The sequence below is a fragment of the Vipera ursinii genome, assembly GCF_947247035.1.
Source record: "Vipera ursinii genome assembly, chromosome: 2".
Classification (NCBI taxonomy): Eukaryota; Metazoa; Chordata; class Lepidosauria; order Squamata; family Viperidae; genus Vipera; species Vipera ursinii.
Window position 1 is genome coordinate 133,544,694 of NC_139513.1, and position 26,232 is coordinate 133,570,925.

The following is a 26,232-nucleotide window of genomic DNA, read 5'->3' on the forward strand; positions in this document are numbered from 1 at the left end:
TTGAGAAAATGAGGACAGGACCAAAATTCACAAACCATATTATCCTGACTCATCAAAATCATTGAGTCTAGTTAATATTAAAAAAGACAAGCCTATTTTTTTTGTTTTAGGATAATGTTTGTAATAAGAAAGCCAGCTTAGTCTAATGGTTAAGGCAACAAGTTAGAAAGCAGGAGACCATGAATTCAAACCCCATCTTAGTAATGGAAGCCAGCTTGGATGACTTTGGGACCTTCATTTTTTCTCAGCCCAACCCACCTCACAGGGTTGTTGTTGTGGGGAAAATACAAAGAGAAAAGTTTGTTGGATACGTTTGCCACCTTGTAAAAGCAATAAAGGCAGTATAAATAGATAAAATTGCATAAGAACTGTAATCTAAGGAATCCCAATCTGAAAATATCCATAGGAAATATGATATTTCCTATCATAAAAACAGAAGAAAAACAACCCTTCTCAGCATAAAACCCAGACCTACAAATGATTCACTTTCATTGCATCTTAAATTACCTCACCAATTTGCATCCTAGGGAAAGTGCATCTTTCTCTCAGCACCCAAATATTCTGAATGCAGTGACTTTCCAGGATATCAAATGCTTATGCAATAAAGGTGGGTCTTAAGGCCAGTTTGCATATAGCATGAGAAAGACACCCCATCTTCCTTTGTAAACATTGTCAAATAGCTTACAACAATATGGAAACTAAGACATAATTAAAAGGGCAATACAGTATAAACCCGCAACAGAATCCAAAGATAAAGCAGAAAATCTTTAAAAACATTAAATTTATTGGGAGAGGAACTTTACTAAGATCCTGGAGGAAACCTTAAGGGCAAACTGCCAAATTCAAAAATTTTTGACACAGTGACAGCAAACTATGATTGAATAGGAATTTTCATATCACAGGAATTTAGCAATACTGCTGGGTTTCCTGGCTATCAGTGAAAGTGTCTTTGGGCATGCTCATGCCAAACCAGAATACCTTGGGATACACTCTGCAATCAAGAAACTGATGCTTTTTTGAGAATTAGACTTAGATGATGTAAAAAAAAAAACACGCACTTCCCTAGATTCATGATCCAAGATGATTTCTGCTGCAAAGGTATGGCAAATATTACCAAATTATCTGAGGAAACTCTGGCCTTCTATGCACATTTACAACTGAAATAACTTACTGGTATCTCTTTTCCAGTAATCAATCATATATATATGTAAAAAAGGTAAAGGTTCCCCCCGCACATGTGTGCTAGTCGTTTCCAACTCTAGGGGCCGGTGCTCGTCTCCGTTTCAAAGCCGAAGAGCCAGCGCTTGTCCGAGGACGTCTCCGTGGTCATGTGGCCGGCATGACTAGACGCCAAAGGCACATGGAATGCTGTTACGTTCCCACCGTAGTGGTCCCTATTTTTCTACTTGCATTTTATGTGATTTCGAACTGCTAGGTTGGCAGAAGCTGGGATGAGTAACAGGCACTCACTCTGTTATGCGGCACTCGGGATTTGACCCGCCGAACAAACTGCCGACCTTCTGCTCAACAAGCTCAGCGTCCTAACTCACTGAGCCACCGCGTCCCCCTAATATATATATTAGGGGATATAAAAAAAGCCTTGACAAATACTTAAACACACACACACACACATATATAGAGGCAAATAACACTGCCTCATATGCAATCAGCCCATGGTTCGAATCTCAGAAGGGTATGGCTGGCTGATGACGACTAATGAGTCAGAAATGCATTTCAGTTTCCCTTTAATTCTTTGTTAGTAATTTACACAAATATAGGAATTGTCCGGTGTGACTACTGCCTGTTCGATAGCCTTCAAGATAGGCTGAAAACAGGAAATAAAGATTTGCCCCATGTTTGGGGCCTAGCAAGGTAATCTAAAGAGTTAACATTTGAAACATATCTTCCCTTGCGGAAAAAAAAAAAGCTAACAGAGCGAGAGAGACCTTGTGGCTTAGAGGCAAATAACACTGCCTCATATGCAATCAGCCCATGGTTCGAATCTCAGAAGGGTATGGCTGGCTGATGACGACTAATAAGTCAGAAATGCATTTCAGTTTCCCTTTAATTCTTTGTTAGTAATTTACACAAATATAGGAATTGTCCGGTGTGACTACTGCCTGTTCGATAGCCTTCAAGATAGGCTGAAAACAGGAAATAAAGATTTGCCCCATGTTTGGGGCCTAGCAAGGTAATCTAAAGAGTTAACATTTGAAACATATCTTCCCTTGCAGAAAAAAAAAAGCTAACAGAGCGAGAGAGACCTTGTGGCTTAGAGGCAAATAACACTGCCTCATATGCAATCAGCCCATGGTTCGAATCTCAGAAGGGTATGGCTGGCTGATGACGACTAATAAGTCAGAAATGCATTTCAGTTTCCCTTTAATTCTTTGTTAGTAATTTACACAAATATAGGAATTGTCCGGTGTGACTACTGCCTGTTCGATAGCCTTCAAGATAGGCTGAAAACAGGAAATAAAGATTTGCCCCATGTTTGGGGCCTAGCAAGGTAATCTAAAGAGTTAACATTTGAAACATATCTTCCCTTGCAGAAAAAAAAAAGCTAACAGAGCGAGAGAGACCTTGTGGCTTAGAGGCAAATAACACTGCCTCATATGCAATCAGCCCATGGTTCGAATCTCAGAAGGGTATGGCTGGCTGATGACGACTAATAAGTCAGAAATGCATTTCAGTTTCCCTTTAATTCTTTGTTAGTAATTTACACAAATATAGGAATTGTCCGGTGTGACTACTGCCTGTTCGATAGCCTTCAAGATAGGCTGAAAACAGGAAATAAAGATTTGCCCCATGTTTGGGGCCTAGCAAGGTAATCTAAAGAGTTAACATTTGAAACATATCTTCCCTTGCAGAAAAAAAGCTAACAGAGCGAGAGAGACCTTGTGGCTTAGAGGCAAATAACACTGCCTCATATGCAATCAGCCCATGGTTCGAATCTCAGAAGGGTATGGCTGGCTGATGACGACTAATGAGTCAGAAATGCATTTCAGTTTCCCTTTAATTCTTTGTTAGTAATTTACACATATATATATATATATATATATGTGTGTGTGTGTGTGTGTGTGTGTGTGTGTGTGTGTGTGTTTTTGTGTGTGTGTGTGTGTGTGTGTGTGTGTGTGTGTATGCTAGGTTAAATTACCTATCATAGCAGTGAGGTAGCCAGCTTCTTTCAGAACTTCTGCCAATATTGTCTCGTTCAATGGAAGGCCTGCCACTGAAGTCACAGCAAAATTATGGGTGACGCCATTACGAAGGCCGAGACGTCCTGTAAGCAGAGAAGCACGTGATGGGGAACAGGTAGATGCAGCTGAATGGAAATCTACAAATCTAGAAAAAGGAGGAAAAGATTCCTATTATTTTTCATTTATTACGCTCCTTTTATTTTGAAACAAAATATTCTTGAGTTGGTTTATGGCAAGGTATCTAAGTGTAGTTTTTTTATTATTGTTATTTCTTAGAAATAGCTTTTACTTTTGGAGGAGCTCTTTACAGCCTTTGCTGCCTGTCATTATTTCTTAAAGCAGATTACTGTAGACCAGGGTGACGAAGACTACTTGGTTAATGTGGTTTGATGCTAAAATATGTGCTTCCTTTTTTTCCAGCCTTATCCTCATGCACACTGTGCACTTTTGTATCTATAGATCTGGAGCACTGTTGTTTCTTTCATGATTTTTTTATTGACTGACATGACCATTAAGCCTGCAATATTTGTATCATGTATTGTCTTAAGGCTGGAGTAGACTTCTATTGCACCGGACTGCATGGAATGTATGCATCTGTTGTTTGGGGATAGTTGCATAGGTGTTCCTTTTTACAAGTCAGCAAATTTTAACATTTCCTGGTGAATACGTTTTGCCTTCCCGCACCTCCCTGTAGGAAGCCAGAACCAACCAGCATACAGGGTGCATATCTCCGCACAATACAGTTGAGATTTGGGAGGTGTTTATGTCAGCCCATCTGCAGCCTTCTGCAACCTCCGCTTACCCATCAACCGCTTTGCAGCATAGGTATGCAGCGATGACTATGGGCAGTTGCGGGCAATTCTAAATCAGCCTTTAGAAGTGGGAAAGTGCTCAGAATGTTCAAATGTACACAGAGAAAAATCATTACTTCAGAATTAGTACAAATGTGGGATGTACAGCATGTTTGCTAACTTGGCTTCTCAAGGCTGCTAATATTCATGGGACACCCAAGGGAAAATCAATGCTGAATTCTTCCTAGGGGACAAATCTGCCAATGAGGTGACATTTTCAGTCAGACTGGCAGTATCCAAACCTTCCTAAAAACTCATTCTTTAAAAGTGCTGCTTCATCCAACTAATGTGACTGATTTATTTTTGAAATATCTCCCATTACAGACTTTGGGGTGTAGAAAGTCCAAACTAAGTTTTTTGGGCTATGGAAACTTAGAAATGGAGATGTGCTTATTAATGTAGTTAAAGGATAATTTATTCCATCTAATGACATCAAAGGCCTGAAGGTTCAAAGCACAGGACAAACATTCTTGAGAATGGCCTCATATAATGGGCGAGTCATCAGTTTTTTTTCCAAGATGAAGGTTATCCTCTACATCAACAATTCACTACAAAGAGGAAAATGTCAGTTAATCCAAAATTTTAAAATCTCAAGAGATCACAATATAGTCTATTTTTTCATGCAGGATTAAGGAAAGTTATATATAGAAAAAAACTTTTATCATGTGAATGGGCTTTTTTTTAAAGTAGCTTTGACCGTAAAAAATGGAGCAAAAAATTCATAACATGAATTAGCTATGGTAACAATTCTGCCTATGACCATCTTTTCCAGTCCAGTACCCTACCAAATTTTGAACTTCAGCATACATTAGCTACAGATCAACATGAGCAGTTATTGAAAAAAGTATTCACAGCTGCACCTCAAAATAATTGAAGAAATAAGTCTGAAGAAAGTTGATTTACATTCTCATGTCCTGGATTTAAGAAGAGTTTGCTTGGCACAGATGATTAAATTAATTATAACTCGGCGACTTCAAATACTATATTGGGGGGAGTGGGCTTCAACTATGTTATGACTCTGTTCCAGAAGTGTTTGCCATTGCTTTCTTCCCAGGACTAAAAGAGAACAATTAGCCTCAAATCACTCAGTTGTAAATCACTCAGCTGGTTAGTAGAATTAGAACTCAGAATCTGCTGGTTTCTAGTCCAGTAACTTTAACTACTATACCAAACTGGCTTTCTTAAAATCCTGGTGACTACTTGGGCAAGTCCATACATTGGGTGGGTGGGTGGGAGGATGTTCCACAAGAGAGGCATCATGACAAAGAAGGCACATCTCACAGGACCCATCAAATGTAGATCCCTAGCTGATGGTACCTACAGAATGCCTTCTCTGCTAGATCTAATGGTGTGAGCTGAAATAACCTGGGAGAGGAGACGACTCAGATAGCCTGGTCCCATGCCACAAAGGGCTTTAATTTTCTTGATATTTTTGGAGGGAGTTTGCCATTGCCATTGCCTTTTTTTAGGGCTGAGAAAGAGTGATTAGCTCAGCTTCACCCAGCTGGTGCATCAATAGGGCTAGAACTCACATTCTCCTGGTTTCTAGCCTAGTGTCTTTACCACTGAACAAACTGTCTCTCACAGTGTACATTCTCCAAATAAAACAATCTACTTAGCCATTGTATTTGACTGAAATAATTCATAACAAGTGACAATTTTAAATCTTTATAAGAGATGACTCTATATTCTCTTTGCAGTTATCAGCAGAATCTTATTGAGTGGATTGCATATTTTAAAACTCCTGTTGTGCATAAAATAAAGCCGAAACAATGAATGAGAAAAAAATGGCTACAATTTGTTGCAAGTGTAAAAAAGGGAAAATAAATGCAAAAGGAAAGAAATCAGTACAATTATTTGCATGGATTTGCATGATGTCTTGGATGAATTATTGCATGATGGCAGATTGTGAGGGAATCTGTAATCAACAAATTTTTGGAATCTGATTAATTATATTGAAAGGGTAAAAGCATTTGACTGAACATTAATAAGTATCTCATTCTTTGAGTAAGACTAATAAGTATACTAATAGTATATGCTATACTAATAAGATTATAGCAGTGAGCTCAGAATTCCCTAGCTCAACTATTACTTTATAATAGGGGCCTTTGGTAAGTCCAATGCATTTATTTTTTTTCACAAACTTGAGATTGGGAGCTACTGGATCAATGTTGATATAACAGGTCTGTCTGGGGTGAAAAACAGCAGTTCCAACTTCATCAGCTTTATTTCTATAATGCCTAATGTATATGTATTCTCTTCTTCATACCAGAGGAGTTGACCAGGTTAAGGAAAGGAAACAGGAGGAGACAGAGACTGGGATGAGTGAAATAATCTTGTAGGAACTGAAATATCTCCTCTCACACATGTGGATTGATTGTAGAGGTTAACACCATGATTAACATAGGATCAACAATCAAGAAGCAAAAATACCCCAATTAAGGAACTGCCAAACAAGCCAACAGTAAAAAAAACAGCCCAATCATGAAACCACCAAGACCACTCCAATCAACACTAACAGGGCAAGTGTATAAAATGAGAACAAACCTCACTCTCTATTAGCACTGATGATATTACCTAGTTTAGTAATGAAATGTCTGCAAGAAAACAACCAGGCTCAGAGAGCACCAACAACCCCACAGTTCAATCCTGAGCTACAAATGTTCCCTTCTATCGATATAGCTTGGTGTGGTCTGCAAGTCTGGAAAGGTTACCATGTGTTTGAAATGTTGTACACAACTGAAATAGGCTATTTGGATTCTATGCTGCAGTTTTATGACCAATCGAAATAGAAAAATAAACAAAATAATGCAAGAGGGGAGAGAACTCATGTCGGAACATATATACTGCTCTCATATGGTTCTGCAAAAGCAAGAGCCATAGTGGTACAGTGGTTACAATGCAATATTGCAGATTAACTGTGCCCTCAGTCTGGAGTTCAATCCTGACCGGCTCAAGATCAGCCTTCCATCCTTCCGAGGTCGGTAAAATGAGGACCCAGATTGTTGGGGGCCACATGCTGACTCTGTAAACTGCTTAGAGAGGGCTGTAAAGCACTATTGGTTGGTATATAAGAGCTATTATATTCTGAAAAAACAAGAGAAAAATCAAACACATTGTTGGCCTATATATTAAAGGAAAATGAGCTACAACTAGTAGAAAGAAGGATGACCAGCTGCTCACTAAGATTTGTTTACGTGCCAAAATGGTATGAAGCAAATATGTTCAAGACAGATGACACAAGATAAACAAGTGTACACTAAGCAAACAGAAGTCTCAATCACTAGTGCTATCTCATCTTCTTGTTTGACCATTTGCCTGAGGAGGTTTTAATAGCCAGAACTGACGTCTTTACAGGAGCAGTAAATTCTTGGTACCTCCTACAAAACAACTATTTGCTAAAAGGAGTCATCTTTATATTAAATCATGTCACACAATTAGCATTTGTAGCTGTAAAAGAAATGGTTCAAACTAATTGCCTCCTAGGTTTAAAGAAATGCAAGTTATTAAGCAACTTACAGTTTTAAAGACTGAGCATTGGGGAGGGGCGGGGGCAGTGTGAATAAAATATTGGAAATTGCTCTTTAACCTTTCAAATTCTACTACATAAGCCATCCAAAAATGTTGAGAGTTGGGCAGCATACAAGTTTAGATAACAATGATGACAACAATGATGATACTGATAATAATAACACCAACCTATTTACCCCAAAGGAATATGACCTTGAAGTTTCACCATCATTCCACACAACAAAAAATTGAGTAGAGAGTGAGGAAAAAAGTAGGTATCAATGGACAAAAATATGTAAACCCAGTTGAAAAATCTATACAAAGCCTTCCTTCTGCATTAGTTCAACTTAGGGGTGCCATCTCTTGATGAAACCAATCATGAAAGGTCCCCATCTCACTGCCAATAAATTGTGTGTAGATCTATTGTGGATATTTACTTTATTTATATTTCATATTTCTAGACCATCCATCTCCCTCAAGGATACTTACCAGAAAAGGGCAAAGCCAGGACAAAAAAATAAACTAACCCAAATTAATGAGTATCCATACAATTTCATTGTTATCGTTATTCGTTGATATTCCATTAAGACCGTGGATGATGAACAATAAAGCAAAAATAAGGAGAAAAGAGTAAAGAAAAATAAAATAAAAATATGGATGAATGCCAACCATGAGTGTGGCCTTGGTAGTATAATAGTTTTAACCATCTTATAGGATGGAAGAAATAAATATACTCTCAACTATGGTAATATGCCATCTAGCCTACTTCCAATTCACTTTGCACTGAGAGGGAAGGATTCTAGACATTCCTCTGTCTGAACCAGATTAGCCCATTCAATGTTGCTGAGATGGTACCAGATGTATTATACTATGCCATGTAGACTTTATTAGAGGCCAACATAATGTCCTTAAAGTTGGTGTCACACTTGGCAACAGTTGGACTGATCTGCCAGCTGTATAGTCTCCACATTCTGGAGTTGCTAGTTTCTCACTCCTCTTCAAAGGGACTTTCAAGCCTTGCAGTAGTCCAAATGAGTAACAATCTATTTGTAATCAACCTTCACCAGAGTCCCTCAAGGTCCTATATTTATGAAATTAATTTATCTCCCATTTGCAATTGAAAGCAATTATCTGGCTGTTTTACAAAGTTTTGGGTGGGCTGACCATATGATGTGTCTTTCTGGAAAGTGGGATTAATGCTGTCAGTATTGGGGTGGGTGGGTTTGGATACTCAGTGGCTAAGAAATGAATGGCATTTATGTTTTCTTATTTAATTCTTTCGATTTACTTTTATATCATTCTGATATATCATTCTTTTGTAGTTTAGCAACATATAAATTTCAGACATAAATAAACCATGTTTATTGAAAATAACCTTGAAATTATTATCTCTAAAGATCCTTCAAGACCACATCTTTCTATTGGAAATGGCCCAACCATTTCAATCATGCCACAAGAAGCAATGGGTTTTCTGCCATTGGGGGGAGGTCGTGGAGGTAGGCGAAGCCCAGAGCCATTTTTTCCCTTCATTGGGTCGGCTCTCTGGAATGACTTCCTGTGGGAAGTGTGTTTGGACCCAACTCTAGTTGCTTTCTGGAGATTGCAAAAAACAGTTTTTTTCACAGGAGACTGATACAACATACTGCTTGGAATGTTTCTGTTATTTTTTAATTTGAATTTTATGAATCTTCCATGTTTATTGTTACCCTCTCATTTTGTCATATGGTATAAGCTATTGAAAGTAAGCTTTTGATTGTGCACAATATAAATGTGATAAATCAATAAGCAAGCAAAAATACACAATAATAGGCACAATCCTATAATCCGGTAGCATTTAAAGAATCGTCTACACCCTCTAAATATGTGGTAAATAAATGCTAAAGAATGCTAAAGAATGGTTTAAAACTCACCTCATTCCTTCCTGGGCTAACTTATCCAAATTAGGTGTGCCTTTTTTTAGGTCCCAGTTGGCTCCAAAATCTCCCCATCCAATATCGTCTGCCAAAATTACTATGAAATTTGGTTTTTTGAAAACTGTTCTTTCCCACTTAAAAATAAGGCTGAGGTGGTAGTAAAGAAGCCCAGTAAAACAACTGACCAAGACCAACACCAGTGCTTTAAGAAGCAGAATATCCATGGCATCAGGAGACCAGTTCTAGGAGACATCTCATGAACATTAAAAATATCCAGTTGTAAATATTCCCAAGTGTTCTTTTCTTCAGAAGCACTGTGGATATTTCAGATCAACTGCAACATTCCCAAAATTCTGCAGAAAAGAGAATTAGAAGGAGATATTAAGAAAAAAGCATGTGCAAGCTTGCAGGTAGAGGTATAACATGTTGTTTCCTTGCTTTACTCAAAATGTGACTCTGAATTTAAGATGATTCTTAAATTCTTTTAAAAAAATTAAAAACCTCATAAACACAAAGCACCATGTTTTTGCATTGCCTGCTTGGGATCCTGTTGGTTTCTTAACACCACTAAAACCAGTTCTGAACATTTGTTCTTCACCCATTCATTGCCCCTGAAACGTGTGTAATATAACCATATACCCAAACCATACATATACATATAGGAGATAGATAGATAGATAGATAGATAGATAGATAGATAGATAGATAGATAGACACACATAAAATTTCTAGTAATTAATTGCTTTCAAAATATAGCCACTTAAAAGTTAATTCTTTTACTTACTAATCACTCTCACAGAAAAACACAAATATTCCCACACTTTCACGTATGTCCCTTTCTGACAGAAACTGCCAAAAATAATGAATACATTCAAGATGGGGGAAAAGCACTAGACAGGAAAGGAAAAAAGAAAGACCATGCTCAGAAGTTACAAAAAGAGTTAAATTCACCAGGTAAACAACATGCACCAAGGTGCAGTTAATCTTCAAAGTCATCAAAGATCTACCTATGTTTGCATCAATTCAAGTTATCTTGCTTTCAACAGGTACTTCTTATCAGTGTATTTCCATATGTAATTATTTAATGGGGGGGAGGGAAATCAGAGAAAGCAGAAATATTGGCCAGAGCAACTTTGTGAGATAGGTTAGACTAAGAGAGCATGAATGGGCTAAATTCACCAAGTGAGCTTAAATGGTTGAGGGGAGACATAAATATGGATCTCCACAGTCCTAGACTAACCCTTTAACCACTTATTTATGGAAATAATCTTGAGCAAATGCAAACGTATTTTAAAAAATAGATTCCCATGATGTTAATGTCTCATTTAATTGTTACATAAGGCAAATCTTGCTTCTTTTCCAAATTTTTTAAATGTGCAAGTCATTTCAATTCCTAATAGCTTAATTTACGGCACGCTAAACAATATTTGTCTACTTTAGCATACACAACAGCTTATGATGTAGCATGTGTGAACCCAGTCGTTGCAGCTTACTGAACAAAGCAGAGTTAATGCAAGTTAAGCAGAGTACCTAATCTGAGCCACTGGATTTAAGTTTTAAAACAAATCATTCAGGGAAAGAAGATCAAGGTGCTCCTTCCAAAAGACGACTGCATTATTAATATGTTTGTTATTTATTTGTAAACATCAATAAATATTAGAACCTTGTTGCTAATTGCACTAGTATTAATTCTACTAGTACTAATTGTACTAGTATTGTAAATACCAATAGAAGAGAATATTTGTAGCTCAAGATTGAAATGTGGGGTCCTTGCTGCTCTTTGAGCTTGGTTATTGCAGATGTTACATTACCAAACTAGGTAACCTCATCAGTGCTGATGAGGTTACCTAGTTTGGTAATGAAACATCTATAATAAAAACCACCAAACTGAGAGAGCACCAAAAACCCCTCTATAAAGAGCCCAAGCTACAAATCCAATAATAAAATGTCTGTTAAAAAAAAACAAAGGACCAAGCTCAGAGAAGACTAAAGACCCCATAGTACTGTAAGTCTCAACCGCTGTATTTATAAATTGGTATAGTTGGGGGTGGAAAGCACTGTTCTTTTAAAGCTAAGTTGGCATATGATTCACAGATAGGGATCAGAGTTTATTCTGTGTAATTATGAAGGCCTGTTACATGAATAGAATATAACAATGAATTTGGAGCCAAGATCCAAGGACTGACAACCTACTCTCCTGAATTGCTATGAGGAAAGCATCAAGAAACCAGTGCAGTGGCCAACAGACTTATCAATGCTATACAGTATCTGCTAGCAGTCTCTTGCATTTTTGAGGAAGGATAGAAAAAAGGTTCAGAATGTAATCTGTAATTTGGAGCCATGGAAGAACAAAGTCCCCTCTGCTATATGCCCAAATACCCAAGAGATAGGGACATTTTTAAGAACACCTTTAATATATATTCATTTAGTGACTGTTTGAAATTACAACGGCATTGAAAAAGTGACTTATGACTTATACCATTGCAGTATCCTCATGGTCACATGATCAAAATTCAGACACTTGGCAGCTGGCTAGTAACATGTTGCCCCGAAAGTAAGACTGTAGCGTATTCCACAAATGACAGCTGTCACAGGCCACTCCACGTGGCCGCACTGACAGCTGTCAAAGGAAACGCGCACGCGCAGTCGCGCTCCCCGAGCTGTCAAAACCGCTCCATGCGGCCGCTCTGACAGCTGTCAAAAGCCGCGCATGCGCTCCTGTCCGCGAGCTGTCAAACAGCAGAAGCTGCGGACTGTCAAAGCGGCGGCAGCCGCAAAGCTGTCAAAATGGCGCATGTGCCTAGACCGCATATTCTGACAGGCGCTAGCTGTCAAAATGTCGGCTGGGTTATTCTGACCCCAGCTGCTCGGGCAGCCAGCTGACAGGATTCCCCCAGCCCAACGCGCATGCGTTATCACTGGGGAAATGTCAAAAGCTGCCAGCTGATTATTGGTACAGGGTCCCTTGGCGGGAAAACACCCGCCCCTGATTCGTTGACTTGTTCGACAGTTGCCTATATAAGGCTGTTGTAATCGTTCTGTTCTCGTCCGGGCTACGTTAATAAACCTTTGAACCGAAGACACTGCCTCTCTCGTCCTTGCCTCATATAACGCACCTGGCGACGAAGGTGGGATTGCGGTACTAGCTGAAGTCACGGCCTAGAGGCGAAGCTGCCCCGTCAAATCGCTGAAGTCACGAGCTAAGTCACCGACTGGGGCAAGCAAACCCTTCTAGTGCCACAGTACCGCTAACCCAGCATGGCTAATCTCGGGCATGTGAGAGAGTTCGACGTCCGCCACCCGGAAGGCTGGGAGTCGCATTGGGGCCAAGTCGAGGGGTACCTCGTCGTGAACAAAATCACCGAGGACCGCCACAAGGCCGCTGCGCTCCTATGCCTCAGCGGGCCGGCGGTATACGACATCGCCGTTGGACTCTGTAGCCCGGACCCGGTCGCCACAGTGCCCTATGCCGAGCTCACAGATCTCCTCAGCAAACACTTCATGCCGAGGCGGTCAGAGCTGTACTGGCGGCTCTACTTCGCTCGCCGTCGACAGCAACCCGGAGAGCCTTCCAACGCTTTTATCGCTGGAGTCCGGCACGCCGCTCGGAAATGCCATTTCCCCGACCTGGAGGACTGAATACGAGACCAAGTCATCGCTGGCCTCCAAAACGTGCGCCTGCAGAGGAAGCTTGTGGCAAGTGGACCTCACAGAGCTCACATTAGAGATAATGGCATATGAGGACAGCCACCGCGAAGAGCCCCCAGACCTCGCAGAGCTCACATTAGAGATAATGGCATATGAGGACAGCCACCGCGAAGAGCCCCCGGCGTTCGGCGACAACCCCGGCGCATCCGTCCACCAAGCTCGGGAGCTCGACCAAGGGCCTCCGGAGCCTGGCTCCGGAGTCGACGCAATCCTCTCGCGATTCAATCGAATGGTTGCCGGCCGCGAAGGAAACCGTGGCCAGGACAGACCAGCAACCCCCAGCACGAAGAAACCTCAGACCGGCAACAGGGCAAAGTGTGCAAGCTGCGGCGGGGGCCACGCCAGGGCCACATGTCGTTTTAGGAACGCGAAGTGTCACGGTTGTGGCAAGACCGGCCACATCCGCTCTGCTTGTCGCAGTCAAAACCGGGAGACCCTCCACGAGCTTGACGAGATCCCCACAGGTAGGACTGACTTCCCCCGCCCTCCCCAGGGGTCTGTAGGTTCCGTATTCTCCCTATCTAAAACCTCCGCCAATCACCTCATCCGTGCTAAGGTCAGGGCCTGGGTCAAAATTCAGGGAGTCCCCTGCGAGATGGAGGTCGACTCCGGGTCCTCCGTTTCCATCCTGTCAGGGGACACGCTCCAACGAATAGCAACCAAATCCAAACACCGTATCCCCATCCAACCCTCGAAGGTCCTGCTGGCGGATTTCCAGGGCACCCCCATAGATTTGAAAGGACAGGCCAACCTAAGGGTCGAATTTTAAAAATTTAAAGGGAACCTAGTAGCTCAAATAACCGAGCAACCCCGGACCAGCCTCATCGGACTGGACTGGTTTGAGGCACTGGGCATTCGCCTTGAAGGGACAAACCGCATCCAACCCGAGTCATTGGAAAACATCTGCAAAAATTTTGCAGATGTATTCGATGGCTCACTAGGCAAATACAACGGCCCGCCCATCAACCTCAAGCTCAAACCCGAGCTGGGACCGATTAGAATCAAGGCTAGGAAGGTCCCCTTCGCGTTAAAGCAAAAAATAGACAAAGAATTAGACCGCTTAGTCGCTTTAGGAGTCCTGGAGCCCACTGACAGCAGAACATGGGAAACCCCAATTGTGACGCCTGTCAAGCCCAACGGAGACGTGAGAATCTGCGCAGATTACAAAGCTACTCTGAACCGCGCATTGAACCCTCACGCGTATCCCGTCCCCTCTGTTAGAGACGTTCTTTCAGAAATTGGCTCCGGCTCCGTTTTCGCCAAATTAGATCTGGCACATGCCTTCCTGCAACTCCCTGTCACCAGAGAGACCGCAGACGCCCAAACTATAGTCACACACAGAGGGGCGTTTAAAGTAAACCGCCTCCAGTTCGGCATATCCGTGGCACCCAGAATATTCCAGGAAGTCATGGAACGCACCCTTAAAGGCATCCCCGGAGTATGCCCATACTTCGATGACGTGCTCATCGCGGGCGACTCCACCCACATGCTAGCAACCAGACGGCACGAGGTCCTCAGCAGATTCCGGGCAGCCGGTTTAAAGCTTAAACGGGAAAAATGTTCTATCGGGGTACCTTCTACAGATTTCCTTGGCTACAGGATAGACAGCAAAGGCATCCACCCCACCAATTCAAAAATCCAAGCTATTAAGGCTGCTCCCGCCCCCAAAAATAAAACGGAGCTCCAGGCATTCCTAGGACTCCTAAACTTTTACCACGCTTTCCTACCAGGTAAAGCCACAATAGCGGAGCCGCTCCATAGATTGCTAGACAAAGGAGCCCCCTGGCAATGGACCACCACGCATAACGACAGTTTTAATAAGCTAAAACAACTACTGTCCAGCGATACCACCATATCGCACTACAACGAGACCAAACCCCTATGCATCGCTTGCGATGCCTCCCCTTATGGAATCGGGGCAGTCCTAAGCCACTCCTTAAACGATGGCACCCAAGCCCCAATAGCGTATTACTCTAGGACCCTCTCAAAGGCCGAACGTAACTACGCTCAAATCGATAAAGAAGCCCTGGCCATAGTAGCGGGAATTAAGAAATTCCACGATTATCTATATGGCAGACCTTTCACCATTTACACAGATCACAAACCCCTCCTGGGAATATTCACATGGGATCGACAAACGCCCCAAATTTTGTCCCCTCGCATGCTGCGGTGGACCACATTTCTGTCCGCATATTCCTACCAGTTAATCTATAAGCCTGGCAAAGAGATGTCCCATGCAGACGGCCTCAGCAGACTCCCCCTGCCGCAAATAGACCCGGACCCAGCCCCGGCAGGCCGTATACTAGCCATACAGGAGCTCTCCGAATGCCCAGTAACAGCCAGGGACATCGCCTCCGCCACCAGCAGGGATCCAATACTCAGCAGAATCCTGTCCTGGGCATCATCAGGTTGGCAGTCTTCCTGCCCAAACCCCTCTATCCAACCTTATTTTACGAAATGCCACGAGCTCACCACCCACTTAGGCTGCATTCTATGGGGATGCAGGGTGATACTCCCACCCTGCCACAGAACCAGGGTTCTCCACACCCTACACGACGGTCACCCTGGCATCACAAAGATGAAAGCCTTGGCACGCAGTTACGTATGGTGGCCTTCTATTGACAGGGACATTGAAGAACATGTAGCCGGCTGCTATCTCTGCCAGCAAACCAGACCAGCCCCCCCATGCTCCCATACACAAATGGGAAACCACAAAAAAACCCTGGTCCCGAATCCACCTCGATTTCGCTGGCCCCTTCCAGGGACAGACCTTTCTAATCATAGTAGATAGCTATTCCAAGTGGTTGGAGGTTCTTCCGGTTTCCAGCACCACCACAAGCGCCACCATTCAAGCTTTAAGGGGGTTTTCGCGACCCACGGTCTTCCCGACGTAATTATCACTGACAACAGGCCTCATTTTACCTCCCGTGATTTTCAGATCTTCACGACGAGCAATTATATTAGACACGCGACATCGGCCCCCTTTCATCCGTCAAGTAATGGCCTCGCAGAGGTCATGGTGAAGACCACTAAAGACTCCCTCCGCAGGCTCGTCACCGGAGACTGGCACCTCCGACTCGCCCGATTTCTCCTCGCTCACCACACCACACCCGTGTCCACCACCGGGAAATCCCCCGCAGAACTCCGATGGGGTCGCCGGCTGGTGACTCGTCTCGACAGACTCCACCCAGACAGGCCGGCAGCAGAAAAACCCGACGCTCCGCCATCAAAGACATTCAATCAAGGACAAAGTGTCTGGGCCCGCAATTATGGGGGAAGGGATAAATGGACCCAGGGGGGTAGTCCTCGATCAGACCGTCCCCCTGTCATACACTGTCAACATCGGTGGAGGGCTCACCTTGCAGAGACACGCAGACCAACTACGACCCAGGGCACCCACCAATACCCCGCCAGAACCAACCACAGAAGTTCCTGACCCCCACAGCACTGATCACCCCGAGAACACCCCAACACCCCCCGATCTTCAAACCGTGACCCCCGAGGAGACTCCCGTGATAGACGAGGAACCGCCGCTTCGCAGATCCACACGACCCAAACGACCCCCTGCATACCTGACGGATTTCGAGTGGGCCGGCAGCACGCCAACACGTTCAAACACAAGTTAAAGAATTGTTCTAAGTTACATTGTTTAAACCAAGGGGGGAAAGGGGTGCAGCGTATTCCACAAATGACAGCTGTCACAGGCCACTCCACGTGGCCGCACTGACAGCTGTCAAAGGAAACACACACGCGCAGTCGCGCTCCCCGAGCTGTCAAAACCGCTCCATGCGGCCGCTCTGACAGCTGTCAAAAGCCGCGCATGCGCTCCTGTCCGCGAGCTGTCAAACAGCAGAAGTCGCAGACTGTCACAGCGGCGGCAGCCGCAAAGTTGTCAAAATGGCGCATGCGCCTAGACCGCATATTCTGACAGGCGCTAGCTGTCAAAATGTCAGCTGGGTTATTCCGACCCCGGCTGCTCGGGCAGCCAGCTGACAGGATTTCCCCAGCCCAACGCGCATGCGTTATCACTGGGGAAATGTCAAAAGCTGCCAGCTGATTATTGGTACAGGGTCCCTCGGCGGGAAAACACCCACCCCTGATTCGTTGACTTGTTCGACAGTTGCCTATATAAGGCTGTTGTAATCGTTCTGTTCTCGTCCGGGCTACGTTAATAAACCTTTGAACCGAAGACACTGCCTCTCTCGTCCTTGCCTCATATAACGCAAAGACCTACCTTGAAAATAAGCCCTAGCTTCATTTTGGGGGTGGGCCTAATATAAGCCCTCCCCCTAAAATAAGCCCTGGTTTTGGGGCGAGGTGCACACCTAAAAATCAAGCTAGGGCGGCGGTGGTGGTGGTGGTGGAGCTTACCATTGCAGCCAGGCCTCCCATGGCTTAACACTTGCCTCACCAACCCACTTCTTCTGCAATCAAAGGAGCAGCTTCATTCTGCAGCCGAGAATGGAGCTTTGGCCTGCATTTCACAGTCAGAGGACTTTCCAGAAGGCCTCTGCAGCTGAGAACCAAGCTATGGATTCGATAGCTTGGTTCTCGGCTGCAGAGACCTTCAGGAAAGGCCCCTGACTGTGAAATGCAGGCCAGAGCTCCATTCTCAGCTGCAGAATGAAGCTCCTCCATTGGCCACAGAAGTAGGCCAGTTGGATGGGGCTGTTGGTGCCACCACCACGAGGTGAGTGGAAAAGACACCCCCCCCAAAATAAGACCTGGTGCCTCCTTTGGAAATAATAATAATAAGAATAAGAATAAGAATAAGAAGAAGAAGAAGAAGAAGAAGAAGAAGAAGAAGAAGAAGAAGAAGAAGAAGAAGAAGAAGAAGAAGAAGAAGAAGAAGAAGAAGAAGAAGAAGAAGAAGAAGAAGAAGACTGGGTCTTATTTTGGGGATAGTGCAGTATTTATGACGGTTCAGTATCCTGGGGTCATGTGATTGCCTTTTGTGATCTTCTGACAAAGTCAATGGGAACCAGATTCCCTTAACTACAGTGTCACTAACAACTACGGTAAGAAATATCGTGAAATGGGGCAAAACTCACTTAACAACTATCTTGTTTAGCAACAGAAATTTTTGGTTCAATTGTGATCATATGTCAAGAGCTACCTGTATTAGGGACATACACAAGGCCCTTTAAACTTCCATTAGCACCACCAGATTTTTAAGAGGGATCTAGTCCTGAACCTCTGGCCATAAGGATGCTATTTTTTATTTTTTTGCTTTAGAACTTCCCACATCAGCATTTATCAGTTCCATCAGGTTTGCAGGAAGAGTACATCTCGAAGAAATAGCTGGCAGATCTAAAACAGTAGTATCTGTACCTGGCCAGAGCGCTTACCTGTATTTTTAGCTAGTTCGCCTTCACCAGAGAAGGCCTTTATGCATATTTTAAAAGCTCACCATCCTATCACAATACTGAAACCAATCAATGATAAACACTGTCTGCAGATCAATCACTTTGACAACTTGCATACACATGTACCCAGCCTTTATTAACTAAGTTAATAAATCAGAGTTCACTTTTATGAGATGTTAACAGCCTGATCCGCTGAGAACTGGACAAAACTGACTTAATTTCCACAGAGGAAAGCTCCTTGTATATCACCATCAGCCCAGTCTAATCTGCAAGGACAGTGAGAATGTTATCAGAGGATGACACTTACTGAAAGGGGAACGAGTCGGCTGGAGTATCAAAGACAGAGAGACACTGTGAGCATAAGCAGTCTGAGGTGGGTGGAATAGGCCTGCTGAGTCCAGCTAAGACCAGTATTATGACAGATGGTTCCAGTTGAGTATCAAAGACCTTGGGGAAGGAATGTGCAGCTGAAGATACAAATTTGGTCAGTCAGTCAACACAACAAAAGAAAGAAAGGGTAAGAATGACCTAATTAAACAATGGGCATCAGTAAAGTCTGGGTTAAACAAAACAAAATTCAAACCTGAGACAGCAAAGAGAAAAGGAGATTTGAAAAATTAAAACACTCTGCGTGCAAGGCAAGAATTCAGGAGTTAGGCCTGCTCGAGCCTCAGATAAATTCCCTAGCATAGGTCAGGCTTAATGAATAAGCGAATATAAGCTTCGCTGGAATAAAGGTAAAGGTAAAGGTTCCCCCGCACATGCATGCTAGTCGTTTCTGACTCTAGGGGCCGGTGCTCATCTCCGTTTCAAAGCCGAAGAGCCAGCACTTGTCCGAGGACGTCTCCATGGTCATGTGGCCGGCATGACTAGACGCCAAAGGCGCACAGAGCGCTGTTACCTTCCCACCATAGTGGTCCCCATTTTTCTACTTGCATTTTTACGTGCTTTCGAACTGCTAGGTTGGCAGAAGCTGGGATGAGTAACAGGCGCTCACGCGGCACTCGGGATTCGACCTGCCAAACTGCCGACCTTCTGATCGACAAGCTCAGCATCCTAACCCACTGAGCCACCGCGTCCCTTTCGCTGGAATAACTGAGGTTAATTAAAGATCTAAGAGTCACAGTACAGAAAAGTTCGCTCTTCACTTTTTTTTCTCCAAGAGCAGGTTCCCAGGAAGCACCAACATAAAATATAAATAAAGGCAGTCCTTGACTTATGACCACAATTGAGCCCCAAATTTCTATTGCTAAGCATGGCACTTGTTTAGTGAACTTTGCCCCATTTTACAACCTTTCTTACTGTAACTGTTAAATGAATCTCTGCAACTGATAAGTTAGTAACACAATTGTTAAGTGAATCTATACAGTATATGTGACAGTTGCAGTGTACCGGGATCATATGATCGCATTTGGTGACCTTTTGACAAGCAAAATCAATGGGGAATCTAGATTCATTAAATGAATGGTTGTGGAGGACTACCTTTATTCCAAATGTGTTGGACTGCAACATGGAGAAGCTGCACAGCCTCACTTATATTCAGGTGCTATGCCTTCCCATATCAGAACTGAAATGATAGCGTAGTGGTAAAGAAACTGCTATGTGCATGCAAAAATCTGCAAGATCATCTGCAGCAGTGGTCCCCAATCTTTCCAGCTCTGCGGACCAGGGGTGGGGTGGGGAGATGGTTTTGTGTGCTCACCTGCCATTTGCACAAATGGAGTTTTGCACACTCACTCATCACTTATGTGGTGTGCATATGTATGTGTGTGTATGTCTCTCTCTCTCTCTGTGTGTGTGTGTGTGTGTATACATACATACATACATATACATACATACACACACACACTCACACACACATAAAAGCTGCTGTCAGAGAATTGATCAGGGGACTACAACCTTCAGTCATGCTGGGAATCATACTCTTAAAAGTGAGTGACAGGAAAGAACAGCAAAAAATTATCAAGGTTTGATTTTTAAAACAGTATTTAGACATGGATAATTCAGTTCTTTTTACAATGAACAGTGTCTGCCTGCTGCTAAAGACAGTATTCCTGGATCAAAATTTAGTCCATCTCTGTAATCTAAGATTGGCTAATCATGGAGAACTTGTAAGTTAGGTTTGCTTGTCCATGGAGCCAACAGGTACATGTAGGCACCACTGTTGTTAAGGCAGTCATTGCTTAGTTATTAGATTTCTATCTTGCCTTTCAGACAGGAAGTTGATGCTGCCAGATATTGTGTTCCTTCCTTCCATTTTCCCCCAGAACAAGCCTGAGAGACAAGATTGTGCTGAGACAGTGGATGAACACAAAACATTAATACATTCCTCATTCTACATTTAAAAACTCCCTTTTTATGACCCTGTAATCCCTTAGTTCGCAGTAGAATCAGGATGACTGCACAGAGCTGAGGGTTTACTGGCTGGCTGCCCTTCCTGATGCCTACATTGAGTTCGCAGCTGATATTTTTTCTAGGCAGAAACATCTGCCACTACCTAGGACTGAAGTCTCAACCTTCTGAGTGGGGGGCAAGCATCTTCACCACTAGGCCACCACACCTCTCATTCCTCATTCTATGTTACTACATTATTAATTTCCTCATTATTGCCAGCAGCAGCCAATGTTAGCACATACAACAGAGAAACACACATCATGATAGATCTGATAGAGAGGGGCAAATGATTGTATTGTATGGAAGAAGACAGGGAGAACATAATGACCTGGTCTGCAGAAGGCACAAATTTAGACCACAAGGTGACTCACGAAGCTTTCAATGTGATCGCAGAGACCTTTAAAGTTATTGTCACGGTTAGTATGACAGGGAAAATGATTAAGATACATAACAAACTGATCATATGAACTAGGTTTAAGTTTAATTAAGTTTAAATGGAATGAAATAAGAGGGAGACCAAATGTAGCTCTGGTCCTGATATGCTGATCTTGATCTGCAGGAAGCCCTGACATTTTTTAAAAATATTTTGTTGTTAAACCTCAAGTGACTTGAGTTTGTGCAACATACTAAGCCATAAGATGTGGTTTACAATGGCTGGGTTTATCCAGAATGCTAAATGTACACAGCGTGGCTTAGTGCAATGTGTGAATCTAATGAATGCATACTGCATATTTAACGAAGTACTGCACTGTAAGATGCTCAGAGTAATTTTGTACAGTGAGATGGGCAGCATATAAATGTAATAATAAATAAAAATGAATAAATAAAAGTATGGCACTACTGAATTAAGTGACTGTCAACGGCATAGTTTTGCTCAGACAGGACAACTTTAAATTAGAAGCAGAGATACATGTGTTTTCCCATCACAATCAATCAAATTAAAAAGAGGCAACACATGACTGGGAACTACCTGGCAAATCTAAGATGTAGAATTATCCAAACCCAATTATCTTCTGGTGCCCTCTGAGGTAGTAATACCAACAATATATCTAAAATAAAATGAGAAAAACAAGTGTGTTTGGGACGGCACTTCCTAGAATTGCTAGTATTTCCCTCTCTGAGTTTATTTGGCAGACTCTTCACTTTGTAAGTGACTAATCTGAGTTTGTCTCAATTTTTGGCAACGGGTTTTGTTTACTGGGAGGATGTAAGCGGGTCCCATGTGGCTTAACAAACAGACCCAGCAACGTCTTTGAAGAGACACCATGCTCCACATATTTTAAGAGCAAGAAGGACTCTTTGCCAAGGCCTCAGTCTGATATTTAAGAGAACTGCACTGTGATACAATGTGTGATACAAACCCAGAAAATGCCAAAACAACAAAACTTTCCATCCAAATCCTTCCTGTTCATATGTTTCTTATTAATCCATCCCAGCAGATACCGTACTGCTTGATCAGCTTATCTACCTGCTGGTTTACATGCCCACATTAAAAACAAACAAAACTTTTTTTTAATAACACGACACTTTATAGGCACTGTGGGACACATTCTTGGCATACAATTGGTCCTCGACTTATGACCACTATCGACCTAGGATTTTTGTTGCTAAGCAACCTGGTTGCTAAGTGAGTAGCACCTGATTCTACAAACTTTCATGCCATGACTACTAAGCAAATCACTTTAGTTGTTAATGAATCTTGCAGCTGTTAAGTGAATCTTGCTTCCCCCATTGACTTTGCTTGTTAAAGCACCAGCTCGGAAGGTTGCAAATAGCAATCACATGACCCCGGGATGCTGCCAACTTTGCAAATACACACCGATTTCCAAGTGCCTGAATTTTGATCATGTGACCTTGGGGATACTGCGAAAGTCTTGGGGATGCTGCAGAAGAGAAGGGTCATAAGATTTTTCAGTGCCATTGTAACATTGCACCCTGAAATGAATGGTTGTAAATTGAGGATTACCTGTAGTATTGTTACGGGCAATGAAGGTTTTCATGAAAAGTATGTGAAGGGAAAGGGAAAGGGAAAATTAAAACAAAGATTCATAAGCAAGAGGTTTAGGTTTAGGTTTATTCAATTTCTATACCGCCCTTCTCCCGAAGGACTCAGGGCGGTTAACAGGGCATATATAAATAACAGTACAAAAATTAAAAAGAAATTAAACCAATGCCCAATTAAAATACAATGACAATAAAATAGTAAAAACCCATTAAAAAACCCTAATATTCCCCATCAGGCCAGACCAGCTAATTCAAATAAGTGGGTCTTCAGCCCGCGCCGGAAGGAGCGAAGGTCCGACGCCATCCGGAGCTCAACCGGCAGTTGGTTCCATAATGCCGGAGCACCCACAGAGAAGGCCCTCCCCCTGGGGGCCACCAGTCGACATCCCCTGACCGGAGGCACCCTGAGGAGGCCCTCTCTGTGGGCACGCACAGGGCGGAGGGGAGTTGACGCCGGCAGCAGGTGGTCCTCGAGGTATCCCGGACCTATGCCATGTAAGGACTTAAAGATCATAACCAAAACCTTGAACCTTGAACCTCACCTGGAAGACAACTGGTAACCAATGTAGCTAGCGGAGCAAAGGTGTAACATGGGAGTACCGGGAAACTCCCAAGACAACTCTCGCGGCCGCATTCTGTACCAGTTGGAGCCTCCGAGTGGTTTTCAAGGAAAGCCCCATGTAGAGAGCATTGCAGTAGTCCAGGCGAGAGGTCACGAACGCATGAGTGACCGTACACAGGGCATCCCGGTCCAGATAGGGCCGCAACTGGTGCACCAGGCGAACCTGGGCGAAAGCCCCCCTAGTGGGCAAGAATCTAGTCCTCAGTTTCCAGAGTTTTCATATATGTTTTGATTTATCAGTGATCAAAATTATTCCTCTATAGGCATTTCTGGAAACAGCATATGGGAAAAAATGTTTTTTGCAAGGATATCAGCAAGCAAATGACAGCACAGATATATAGTATGTTCAAAATAGAGAGATATAGGTGCACCACAGAGAATAAATTTCCTTGTTTTAGTAAAATCTGGATTACACAACAAAAGTTTTTTACAAAACAAAGAAATGAACATTTTAAGTCCTGGATATAAATATCTGTATTTTAGGAATACACTAGCAGTTAGCTCTCCTTAATTGATCTTGACAATTCAATGGTAAATCTGATTAGCAATTGGGTGGGAAGCCACAACAAAAGAGCAGGGCAGTAGGCCTGAGTGGGAACTCAAAAAAAAAGTCATTGTGTTATCAAGAAACCTATGCAGATCTGTCTCTATCCATGAGGTCAGCAAGAGTCAAACTTGATTCAAGAGATTTTATCTTTTTACGCTACAGAAAGCAATGCACAGTAAAGTACAAATAGATGTATATTAGTAGTGAAGATAACCCAGACCATGTTTAACAAAATCGCTCGGATTCGGACCGGTTTGGACTCCAGCTGGGCAGAGTCTGACGATCAGGACACGGGCGGTCTTGTCAATGTTATCTGGGAGGAGTTTGATTCTGTGACCCCTGATGAAGTGGACAGGATTATGGGGAGGCTGAGCTCCACCACATGTTTATTGGACCCGTGCCCTTCCTGGCTGGTTTATGCAGCTAGGGAGAGGACACGAGGCTGGTTCCAGGCGGTGATATCTGCTTCTTTGAGTGAGGGTAATTTCCCCACCGTCTTGAAGGAGGCGGTGGTGAGACCCCTCCTCAAGAAGCCTGCCTTGGACCCAGCTGTGTTGAACAACTTTCGTCCAGTCTCCAACCTTCGCTTTCTTGCGAAGGTTGTTGAGAGTGTGGTGGCGCACCAGCTCCCTCTGGTCCTGGATGAAGCGGATTATCTGGACCCGTACCAATCGGGTTTCAGGCCCGGGTACAGCACGGAGACGGCATTGGTCGCTCTGGTGAATGATCTCTGGAGGGCTCGGGATAGGGGATGTTCCTCTGTCCTAGTCCTATTAGACCTCTCAGCGGCTTTCGATACCATCGACCATGGTATCCTGCTGCGGCGTCTCAGGGGATTGGGAGTGGGAGGCACAGTTCTTCGGTGGTTCTCCTCCTATCTCCTGGGACGTTCGCAGTCGGTGTTGGCAGGGGGGCAGAGATCGGCCCCTAGGTCTCTCGTTTGTGGAGTTCCTCAGGGGTCGGTTCTCTCGCCTCTCCTGTTCAACATCTACATGAAACCGCTGGGTGAGATCATTCGTGGTTTTGGAGTTGGGTATCATCAATATGCTGATGATACCCAACTTTTTATTTCTACCCCAAACCACCCCAGTGATGCCCTTGCTGTGATGTCCCGTTGCCTGGAGGCGGTTCAGGTCTGGATGGGGAGGAACAGACTTCAACTCAACCCGGACAAGACTGAGTGGCTGTACATTCCGGCATCCCGGGACATTCAAATTGTTCCATCCCTTTCTATGGGGGGTGAGCTGTTACCCCCCGTGGATAGGGCTCGCAACTTGGGAGTCCTCCTAGATTCACGACTTACCTTGGAAGATCATGTAGCAGCTGTGACTAGGGGGGCTTTCGCCCAGGTTCGCCTGGTGCGCCAGTTGCGGCCCTATCTGGACCGGGATGCCCTGTGTACGGTCACTCATGCGCTCGTGACCTCTCGCCTTGACTACTGTAATGCTCTCTACATGGGGCTTCCCTTGAAGACCACTCGGAAGCTCCAACTGGTACAGAATGCGGCCGCGAGAGTTGTCTTGGGAGTTTCCCGGTACTCCCATGTTACACCTTTGCTCCGCGAGCTACATTGGTTACCAGTTGTCTTCCGGGTGAGGTTCTAGGTCTTAGTGACGGTTTTTAAGTCCCTACATGGCATGGGTCCGGAATACCTCGGGGACCACCTGCTGCCAGCGTCAACCCCCCTCCGCCCTGTGCGTTCCCACAGAGAGGGCCTCCTCAGGGTGCCTCCAGTCAGAGAATGCCGGCTGGTGGCCCCCAGGGGGAGGGCCTTCTCTGTGGGCGCCCCGGCCTTATGGAATGAATTGCCGGTGGAGCTCCGGATGGCACCGGATCTCCGCTCCTTCCGGCGCGGGTTAAAGACCCACCTGTTTGAACAAGCTGGCCTGGCCTGATGGGGAGTTAATTTGGGTTTTTTAAATATTTGTATATTTTACTGTTTTATCTTGGGCATTAATTTAATTCTATTTTAACTTTTGTAGTTTTGTACTTTTATTATCTGCCCTGTTCACCGCCCTGAGTCCCTAGGGAGAAGGGCGGTATAAAAATTTAATAAAAACTAAACTAAAAAAAACTAAAAACTAAAATTTATTTATTTAATTAATTCAATGTATATT

General features: G+C 43.6%; 1 protein-coding gene across 6 annotated transcripts in view; it reads right to left on the reverse strand.

Moving 5' to 3' along the window:
- The window catches only part of ARSG (arylsulfatase G), a 164,086-nt gene that overhangs the window by 95,413 nt on the left and 42,441 nt on the right, over positions 1-26,232 (reverse strand). For 5 of the 6 annotated variants that reach the window (XM_083353177.1, XM_083353176.1, XM_083353172.1 and 2 more), the window contains exons 2-3: positions 9,472-9,827; positions 3,158-3,345 (exon numbers count right to left, since the gene is read on the reverse strand). In XM_083353177.1, coding sequence (XP_083209303.1) covers positions 3,158-3,345; positions 9,472-9,698 — 415 coding nt within the window. In that variant the 5' untranslated portion in view covers positions 9,699-9,827. Of the gene's footprint in view, positions 1-3,157; positions 3,346-9,471; positions 9,828-18,855; positions 18,874-26,232 lie in introns of those variants that run through there. The other variant, XM_083353174.1, reaches the window with a different exon arrangement.